The sequence below is a fragment of the Danio rerio genome, chromosome 13, assembly GCF_049306965.1.
Source record: "Danio rerio strain Tuebingen ecotype United States chromosome 13, GRCz12tu, whole genome shotgun sequence".
NCBI lineage: Eukaryota > Metazoa > Chordata > Actinopteri > Cypriniformes > Danionidae > Danio > Danio rerio.
In genome coordinates this window covers 31,861,351-31,872,500 of record NC_133188.1, presented here as the reverse complement: position 1 = coordinate 31,872,500, position 11,150 = coordinate 31,861,351, and the positions used below count along the sequence as shown (strand labels likewise).

General features: G+C 39.4%; 1 protein-coding gene across 6 annotated transcripts in view; it reads right to left on the bottom strand.

Moving 5' to 3' along the window:
• The window catches only part of fgf8a (fibroblast growth factor 8a), a 26,380-nt gene extending 15,965 nt beyond the window's left edge, over positions 1-10,415 (bottom strand). Inside the window, exons 1-4 of one of the 6 annotated variants that reach the window (XM_073919250.1) lie at positions 10,230-10,415; positions 10,081-10,096; positions 3,654-3,891; positions 1,171-1,484 (exon numbers count right to left, since the gene is read on the bottom strand). In XM_073919250.1, coding sequence (XP_073775351.1) covers positions 1,171-1,241 — 71 coding nt within the window. In that variant the 5' untranslated portion in view covers positions 1,242-1,484; positions 3,654-3,891; positions 10,081-10,096; positions 10,230-10,415. Of the gene's footprint in view, positions 1-1,170; positions 1,485-3,653; positions 3,892-10,080 lie in introns of all 6 variants that reach the window. The other 5 variants (XM_073919246.1, XM_073919248.1, XM_073919247.1 and 2 more) reach the window with 5 other exon arrangements.
• Between the last annotated feature and the right edge of the window lie 735 nt (positions 10,416-11,150).

Genomic DNA, 11,150 nt, shown 5'->3' with positions numbered 1-11,150 from the left:
ATGCCAGAAATATATGTCCACATATATGCCAGAAACATATATGTCCACATATATGCCAGAAACATATATGTCCACATATATGCCAGAAACATATATGTCCACATATATGCCAGAAACATATATGTCCACATATATGTCAGAAAAATATATTTCCACATATATGCCAGAAACATATATGTCCATATATGCCAGAAACATATATGTCCACATATATGCCAGAAACATATATTTCCACATATATGCCAGAAACATATATGTCCACATATATGCCAGAAACATATATTTCCACATATATGCCAGAAACATATATGTCCACATATATGCCAGAAACATATATTTCCACATATATGCCAGAAACATATATGTCCACATATATGCCAGAAACATATATTTCCACATATATGCCAGAAACATATATGTCCACATATATGCCAGAAACATATACGTCCACATATATGCCAGAAACATATACGTCCACATTTATGCCAGAAACATATATGTCCACATATATGCCAGAAACATACATGTCCACATATATGCCAGAAACATACATGTCCACATATATGCCAGAAACATACATGTCCACATATATGCCAGAAACATACATGTCCACATATATGCCAGAAACATATATGTCCACATTTATGCCAGAAACATATATGTCCATATATGCCAGAAACATATACGTCCATATATGCCAGAAACATATACGTCCATATATGCCAGAAACATACATGTCCATATATATATATGCCAGAAACATATATGTCCACATATATGCCAGAAACATATATGTCCCAATATACATGTGGATGAAGGCCTTTCACTGGCATCTGCTTAAGAAAATCTCTACTTGCAGATACTGCAGAATTTTTTTTTCTCCCAAACTCAGTCTGTGGTTGTTTCACAAGCCCATTGGGTTCGACCTGATATATGTGTTTCTCTTCATTCAACATATGTTATTAATATATACCCCATATGAACACGCTCAACAATATGGCATCAGAGTCTAGCACTCTGCCCACTCTTACTGATCGTGTGCCAACAGTTTGTATTGAGGAACATCAGGTATGATTTGGACTGAGCTCAGTAACATCTTACCATTTGCATTTCACAGACTTCTGCTTTGCACGTCACTTTAAGTGTTTTGTGTGTGTGACAGGGCTGTACCGTGGGGTGGTGTGGGGTCCTGGGGCTCGTGTCTGGGGTGATTGGAGTTTGGCGGCTGCTCTCAGATCCATCAGCCAGGCTGAGCTGCAGGCAGCGTTGGTTCCTGGGTGGTAACTTAAAGGGCCATGTCACGCCCTGTTTAAGAGCTTGGGTCGGTAGGGAGGTGAAGGTCAACAGTCATCCAAAAACCAGGTTTAGGTTGTCATCGGGCATGCACCACACACACACACACACACACACACACACACACACACACACACACGCGCCTGTCTCTCAGATCATGACCGTAGAAAAGCTGATGCACATTTTTTGACCTGGATAGGAATAGATGAACACATAGGGAATCCTTAGAGCATGGGATTTTTTTCACATTCTTTAAAAGCATGTTATATACAATACTGTTCAAAAGAGTCAACAAACAAAACAAAGTTCAAACACAGAAGGCAAGGAAAACGCGTCATAATGCTCACAGTACAGTTTACAAGACTCAGCAATAAGGGTGTCAGAGTGAGCTGTATATGTGAGTTTAATAAGTCTATGAGCAGCCTCAGCTGTGTAGGTCTAATCAATGGTAAACTGAAACAGGTGTGAGTGTGTGGTCCATGACTGAATCCTGTAGTCCATATACTGGTGGATTTGTTGTTCTATGCAATCTGTGAGTTTACTGGCGATTTGTAAGGATTAGATCCCTGGTGATTGTGACATGTACATTTCGATTGCTTGACGCCAAACCACATCATGGCTCATTACCATTAAGTGGACTTGATTTCAACTCTTCTTGACGTACACACTGGCAAAGACATGCTGGTTCTCACTGTTTATTGCCGTTGGTTCCCATTGAAAATAAATGACTTCAAGCTTCTATGATGCTCTCACTGCTTTCATTGTGAATGCATAGTCTATTTTTCACTATACTGAGGTCTTCATGATCCTAGATCAGGCTGTATCCTGAGCAGATTCTGTAGTGGAGGAGTGTAGAGCATGAGACTGATTCCTGAAAGACCCCAGTGTCAGACAAGTCTCAGCATTGATCCCGTGGGCCAGCCTGAACACCTGCCGGTAACCTACTCACACCTGCAGCTTCTTCATGATGGACGTCCTGCGTTCTCCAGCGCTTAAACTGCAGCTCTGCACAAGAAGTTTGGCCAGAGGAGAAATGGTCGTACACAACTGAGCCTGGTTTCTCTCAAGGTTTTCTCCTTCACTTTCGTCAATTGGTGAAGTTTTGTTCTTCGCCACTGGCCTACTTGATTTTGGGACTTGTGGAGCTGCGCATCGATAGATTTGCTCTTCTGTGTTTGAACTTTCAGCAGTGAAAATTAAACACCGAACTTAACTAAACAAAATTTCAACTCTTAAAACTGGACTGACACAGTTTCAATTTACTAGAACTTCTATGTTAAGCTGCTTTGACACAATCTTTATTGTAAAAGTGCTATAGAAATAAAGATGAAGAGAAAAACAATTTAATTATTCACAAATAGCATTTGCAACATCGCCATTGTCATTTTCAGCTTAAATGGAAACAGTTAACAACTGCAGTTCTGTTTATAAAACACTTTTTAACGGGTTAAGTAAGTCACTTTAGTCATTAAACAAGCTTTCCACTGTTTTAATAAATGCACTGCATGATTCTGTAGCTTTGATCGCACCCGTGCAAGAAAAGCTGTGCTTCCCATGTCACCATTTCATTATTTTTCACACGCCTTGTGCTGGTGTCTGGCCTCCATTTGTTACAGAAAAGTTATAAGCTGGACTCATTCCAAGCATTGCCCTGCTCCCAGCACATTCATGTTCTCCCTCCACCATCCATTCCTTCTGCCCTCCTCACAGACTGCTTTTTACATCTTTCTTCTGCTATTACAATACATGATCTGCACACACACACATGGCATAGAGGCTGTAAAAGCACTGGCGGGTCACTTCTGCTTGATATTAGCTGAGAGAAGTGACTGAATGTCTGAAACGGCTAAATTTACGGCGGCATAACTGCCCAGGCTTAAGCTAGACATAAAACGCCACACACTGGATTCAGGAAGGCTGTTCAGGCGAAGCCGACGGCCACTCTTTCTGTCGCGAAAAGGAGTAAAAGCGTGGGAAATTGTTCCTGGCTGGCTGGCAAATGTCATTGCAGAGCCTTGCGTGGGTTTAAAGGAAGTTTTTTACTTTTCCAAATGTATTTTAGGCCAGTGCAGGCCTCCAATATGAGGTAGTGCTGGAGGTATTTCATTGATTAAAAGCACAAATGTGTCTGAAGATTTTCTTACCCTGTTGCTTTTTCACTTGTCTGGTTAGAAACCTGCTTGAAAATATGTTTGGACTCTAAAATTAAAGTGTAGAGCAGGAGAGTTTTGGAGCATACATTTTAGCATGCTCAATCTGTGTTTTTGTTGCTGTATTGTTAAAGCTGCCACCACCTACCACAGAATAAAGTTCAGCACAATAAAACAGAGGAACTGTGTAAGTTTTAAATGCAAAATGACCGTGTGGCCTGCCTGTGTGGTTTGCCGAGTTTGTCCGTAAGATCCTGTGATGGGGCTGACAACTGTGCTCATGGACATCCGGAAGGAAACGTGGTCATGATGTTTGGGATTTCAGTTCCGTAGCATTTCCGGGACTTGACTCCAGCAGAACTGCAGTGTTTTTGGATCAGGATTCAGCCCATAGACAATGAACAGCATTCCTGGTGAAATCTGTCCATTAAAACAGTGTCAAAGAATGCTGCAAGAGAGAGAGAGAGAGAGAGAGAGAGAGAGAGAGAGAGAGAGAGAGAGAGAGAGAGAGAGAGAGAGAGAGAGAGAGAGAGAGAGAGAGAGAGAGAGATGGACAAGCATCAGAACATTCTTCCTGCATGTATTCTTCTTGATCATTTACTGTGCAGGACTGTAGGCTAAAATGAATAGAGATTCACTGGATCATTTTACTTTCAGTTTTGGGGTGATGCATACTAATATAATAATCCTGACAGTATTTGTGCATTAACATCACTCTGTTTTCCTGTATTATTTCTGTAATATTTCCCAAAATAAAATATTGTGTTGATTTTGATTCTATTATGACCCACTAACTTTTTTTCCCTCCAAATTTTTCCTTTAAAAAATATAAAGCATGACAAATTTTGTGAAAATTTTCATTTGTATTGATTTAGACCAAAAAATTAGGTGGTTAATAATGAGTTCTTGAATGAATGTTTCCAAACAATAAGCTTTTGAGCAATTCTAATCCAAATCGATAACCCTTGTATTTTTCTGGCTGTTTCATAAACATGTTAAGGTCAGTTCACAGACAGACTACAACTGACATTGTTGGGTTTTGTTGGATATGTTACTCTTGTCTGTTGGTGTCTAAACATGCAGAATCTGTGCTTGTTTGGTTGTGGAATGTCAGTGGCATCCTGTAATCTGTAAATTTGGCTTTAAAGAGCCCCTATTTTGCATTATAAAAGGTCATAATTTGGTTTTGAGGGTCTCCAACAACAGGCTGGTATGTATGCAAGGTCAAAAAACACTTTCATTGTCTAATAATATGCATTTATTTTTACCTAATTATCCCAACGCCTCTCATAAAGATTTGTTCAGCGATTGATTTGTTCCCAAACCCCTTCTTAGAGCAAAGCTAATCTGCGCTGATTGGTCCGATGAACAAGTCTGTTGCGCTTGGTCGACTGGGTTCAGCACGTGACAGAGAAAAATGCCCACCACGGCTATGAAGAGCACAATGCAGGAATGCAATAAAGCAATGCAGTTATTTCGAGCAAATTCGTTCTCACAAATTTTTGAAGCTGCATCGTGGCCATGAGATCTTAGCTTGTATTCCAGCGTGTAGACTGGAAGTCTGTACTTGTGAGTACTTTATTACGTCTCTGAGTGTGCTGCATTCATTCATGAGAAAGACTTGGTTCAAACCAATCAGCGCGCTTTATTGTGTATTTGGTGCAACTTCATTAATACGCATGAAAGCTTCACGGGCGGACTGGCCATCTGGCGGACCGGGCACTTTCCCGGTGGGCCGACGTACTTTTTGGGCCAGGCTGATCGTCTTATGATCTGTTCGGCCCATAAAAGGCTTAGCAGCCTATCGCTTTTTTCTGCCTTATTAATTGACGCTGCTGTGATCTGTGCTTTTCTCTCTGAAAGTAGATGCCTTTTTTTCCCGGACAGACAGACCGGGCCGGCCCATGTGAAACTGCAGCCCATTGGCTCTTTTCTTTATTGACATTGGGCTGGTCCAATCACAAACTCCTATTTTGGGCTCTGTGTGAGCGTGCGTCGTCTGTGTTTATTTGTCAAAATAGTCAAGAGTCAGAGAGAAGAAACGCAAGGGAGGCGCAAAGAAATCGCGGGAAATACACCAGAGTTTCATTTAGCGGTTCTGAGAAGTTCTCCTTTCATTCTAGTACACGGCTAAAAACGCAAATCACGTGACCACACACTCTCTGCCAAGAGCTGGCGGGTGAGCATAAACCCCAGGTGAGAGTATAATGTTCATCTGCTGGATGATCTCATCTCACTATAGTTGTTAAACGTGATATTGAATTAATCTTGTTGTTTTGGCTGAGTGCAAAGATAAGCTAATATATTAATTTATGTAACCACGTACACTGATTCTGCACATTGACTGATTGCTTACCTTTATCATATAAATTTATTGTACGTTATACTGTACTAATGGCCATTATTGATTATTAAAACTGATATTCTGCAAAATAGGCGGGGTAAAGTTTGTTCTTTTCAAAGAAAATGAAAGGAGGCAGTTAAGCCCTGTTTTGTTATAAATATGCAGAGTGAAGATGATGCTCATATAAATATGCAGCTAGACGAGGCTGTTTGGTGTCTGTTAATCATAATATCAAAATAAAACAAATTTGACTTATATTGTGTTTTGATTGTTTAGATAGTGAAACAGCAAGCAGGATGAGGTGAATGAGGTTAAAGTACACTGTTCCCTTTGAAGATTTACCCATGCATTTGCAGGCAGTTTTTGTAATGTTTTTTATTGAATATAGGCTGAGTGAATAGTGTATTGAATGAGCTAAATTGGCTGTAGTGTAGCATAAGTGTAGTGTAGGGCGGATTTTTTGCCCCAGTCCAGCCCTGGATAGCTTTGAAAACTGTTTTTACCTGTTGCAGTGTTCAGACGACAGAGAGACGTTGTGTTGCCAAGTGGGAGAACATGAATTGTTTGAAGTTACGGGTCGTCAGTGTTGCTTTTATAATTTGCTGCAGTAAAGGTTTTGTTTTCTTTTTCCCTCTTTGAGAGCACAGCTGAACTCACGTGTGGATTACAGAGCATGCGATGCATGACAAAAATACGTGTCTAAGGAACATTTTTTACCCGAGAGCTTTTCTCATCTGGAAATGGTGAAATCCGGATTTGCTGCTCGTCTCCTTTTAATAAAGACGCGGCTCCAGTTGGTGTTGATTGTCCTGTCTCTACAGATTTGGTAAGTGAGCGATCAGAGGTCTTTGCTTGTTTATTCAGAGGCAAAGTTAGTTCGCATCATCAGCAGTACTCTATCAGTGTTTAAAGATGGACCTTAGTCAAATGATTTGTAAGTTAATAAAGTTTACTGTACGTTAATATCACTACAATATTATGGACTGTAAAATCTGCTGTAAATGCTGCTCCTTGAGTGTAAACGTGTAAGCACCACAATCAAACTATTTCCGTCGTGTAGGATTTTTGCCATTTTGTGACCGGAATAAGACACACGGCATTCTCTCAGGGGTTTTCAAACTATGGGTTGCGCAGTGAACAAAGGTGGGTCGCGCAACGTCACATAGCTGCAGCTATATTTACATTGCGGTGAATCAAAACCAGTACCATTGACCATTGACTCAAAAACCTCTTTCACTAAAAATATCTAAAGTGTGTTTCCTACAAAAAGACAAAGCTGGTTATGTTTCACAGCTGTCTTTTTCTTTTTTTTTCATTCAACATTACGAGCACTGCTCCATTTGAGCCCTTGCAACCGCGCTGAGCGGAGCTCTCACTAAAGGCTGATTTATACTTTTGCGTCAAACGCCGGCGTATGCTACGGCGCTGACGCATAGCCCTTCGCCGTGGCCGTCGGCGTCGCTGACATGCACCTCTCAAAAAATGTAACCACATGTCGCAACAACGCGTAGCGCAGGCTCTGTGATTGGTCGGCTTGGTAGTGCTGACGAGTCTGAGCGGGACCGAGAGCCGCGTGAATGGTGCGAGCCTGATGGAGCGATTGTTTACAAGTGTGGAGTCCCGTGAAGGAGCTCCGGATGGAAAGTTTTGTTTTGTGTTTACCTCATAGTTAAAGTTGTTGCACGTCTGCCGGTTCCTGCCTCAAAATGAGCGAGTTTGAGCCACTTGTACATCCCGGAAGTGTTCAGGAAAAGCAGAACAACAGCGAAGAAACTCGACACAGACGAACATTTACACCTCACTGCCAACTAGCGTTTCGGAAGTGTTAATGCAGACCAACAGAGACAGCGCGCAGAAGTATAAATGCACACCTACGCGCGTTGCATGCGTCGTGGGTTACGCCGGTCACTAGACGCAGAAGTATAAACCAGGCTTAAGGGACCGTCGGAAAAGTGCTTATTTTTTTCGTTTTTTTTTTTTGCTCCGTCCTGCGTATTATATTATTAAACACTACTAACTTTCTCTTAAATGAGCACAAATAGTTACTAAAGTAGTTGAATGCTTTATTATAGATCTGTACATTCTTATATTAACACCACTGTTATCAAACAAAACACAATGAGAGATTCATTTGTTGCTCTTCACTAAATAACTATAGTAACTTTAATCAATATGCAAATACAATTAAAAGTGAAATAGATTTTATAGCTTTATTTAATTTCTGGATAGTCCATTGATTTTAATAGGCTAAACCTTTTATTTTATTGTCAATATTTTCTAATGTTTGCTATGTATTTTATCATTTTAAGCTATTTGTTGTCCCATATTTTTACATCCCAACGTTGACAGATTGCTAATCAATAAATAGCTAGAGTGCTATCTGTTAGTTTTAACATCACCTAATGTTATGGAAGGGCATAGATGTTATTGGGTAATAGTAATGTCACTACCCCTATCATTCCTTCCTCAAGCAAATGTGTAAATATTAGATCTACTCGGCAATAATGTTAATTGCATTGGCATATTTATCTGACGTTTTCCCAGCTTGTAGTAGTCGTATAGTATAAGTGTAGTTTCCTATGACTATATACTAGCAGTGGAATTTACTGTGATGTGACCGGGCTTGATCATAATCAAGGGGCTTGATCAAAGGTTGATCATATTCTCTTCTGAAAAAAGAAAGAATCTTTTTCAACAAAAAATGATCACAGTTACAGCCAGCATCCCACAAAAAGCACTTCGAGCCTCATTTTGTGCATATCAAATTGTAAAATCCAAAAAGCCACACACCAAATATTTTTGACTGCTTTAAATGGATACATTTTTTTAGCCATTTTTCCATATTAAAATATTATGGTGGGTCTTGAGATTGAATTACTTGCCTAGGTGGGTCCCGGAATAAAAAAAGTTTGGGAATCCCTGCTCTACATAAAACATACTGCGTGTCAGAGGTAATTGGTGGTTTATTCCACTGTGGCAACCCCTGATTAATCAGGGACTAAACCGAAGGATAGTGAGAGAGTGACTATTGCAATAAATATTTATTCATTCATTTACTTTGGCTTAGTCCGTTATTTATCAGGGGTCACCACAGTGGAATAAACCACTACATTTCCGGCATATGTTTTACGCAGCGCATGCCCTTCCAGCTGCAACTAAGTACTGGAAAACACCTATTCACACACACTATGGGCAATGTTCATTCATTCATTTTCTTGTCAGCTTAGTCCCTTCATTAATCCGGGGTTGCCACAGCGGAATGAACCACAAACTTATCCAGCACATGTTTTACACAGCAGATGCCCTTCCAGCCGCAACCCATCTCTGGGAAACATCCATACACACTCATTCACACACATACACTACGGCCTATTTAGTTTATTAAATAAACTACATGTCTTTGGGCTGTGGGACCTGGACGAATGACAGCACAAGGAAAACATGCAAACTGGTTCAACTAAATACTATAAATCAACTGTTTAACTAAATACTATAAATCAACTGCTTCAACTAAATACTATTAAAGCTGCTTATTTTGAAGCTCATCTGCAAAAATTACAGTTTGTGGAATGAGACAATTTAATAAAAGTGTGATTAATCACCAACTACACTGAGGTAGATCAATGTGTGCATTTGTGTCACTGCCTGTTTAGCATCACCCACTGATTTGCTCTGTATAAGTAAAATTACCATAGAAGGTAAACACAAAAAATAAAACACAGAAGATAAACAATAAAAATTGCTCAGAAGATAACAAGATGTGGCAAAACCTTAGCCTTACTTCTGATCCAAACATTAGAAAAGAGTGCAATGGTCCAGACCATGTAAGTGAGAACTTTGTGCTTTGAATTTTGAATATTTTTGCCAGATTTGCCAAACAAAGCACACAAGCCAGAACTTGAGATGTCAATAGTATTGTTGCTCACCACACTGCACACAAGGCTACCACCACCGTCCACACAATGCAATCTTGATACTAGATTTTCAGAAAGTTTATAGTTTTAGAAAGGTTTAATAAAAAAATTAAAAAAAACAGTGGTATTCCAATTATATTGCATCCGATGGTAATGTTGCACAATAGCGAGTAACAGTTTTTAATATGTGTTCATGTTCATCAGAGTGATTTGTGCTAAACGTTTTAAGCTTTAAATCACAGCAGTGTCCATCTATGAAAATGTAAGCTGTGAAACATACATATAGAAGTTTACACCTGTGAACATACAGCTAAAAGGTGTAAGCAAAGCATTAAAAATAATATGTAAAAGTTAGCAAACCAGTCCAAATTTGTCATACCTTCCAATGTTGAGGTCTAAACAGAACAGGAAAGATATTATGTTAATGTAGGCCTACATCTTCGTTTTCCTACCTAAGTTACTTTAACAGTTCCTACACATTAGCTCATAGCAGCTAACGAGGCTATGTAGCCGTAAAGACTAACTTACATTTACTCTTAATGAGCCGATATCTGACGAAGAATAAGTGCCTGAAGGTTGTACAACTGTTAACGTTACCTGTGGTAAAAACGGCGCGAATTCCGAACGATACACTCTTGGGAAGTGATGTAGCCCAAGGGATGCGTACAAACCACATAAATACCACCGGGATGCGTTCACAAATGACAAACGGACATCGCCGTAGCTCATCGCTTGTTGACGTATCCATCGACCGAGCGATTCAACTCGACAACTGAGGTAATTTATTTATGTTACTGGATATAATCTTGGCCTATTTAACAAGGGAAAATATTAATGTATTATCATGTTTTTACCAAGCGCCACACAAAGATTCAGTATGCACTCAATTTAAAGGCACAAAGCAGTCTTTATTAACAGAATGTGCTCAAGTTTTCTGTTATGTATAAAATTACTATTATTGCCAACGAAATTAATTGGAGTTGAATTGAATGCCATTAAAGCCCGCCCTTACAGTAATTCCAGTATATAACTTAGTAAGTAAATAGTCCTAGTAGGTTTCCATTATCTTTTTTGGTGTATCCATTTGTATAACTTTAATTTTACTTCAAAAAGTTCTGTAGTGTAGAAAACCCATAATTTATAATTAGTTACCATAGGTTAATTTGTTGTTAAATGAGTTGCATTAGCATTCTATGCTTTTTATTTTCTGTATTTCTATACATATTGAGAAAATGGTTAGACTATGCATTGAAAAAAATGATATGTCCTTGAGAACATCTGAACACAAGTGCATGGAAGAATGGTATTTATTGTCCTCTTGGCTCTCCTGTCTTTGAACTGTTACATGGCCACTATCTCTTGAGTGAAATGTGATTTACTGTCTTGTAAACACATAAGAAAGCCCACTCAAACTTTACAGATTTCTGCAGAACCGGAACACTTGTCATT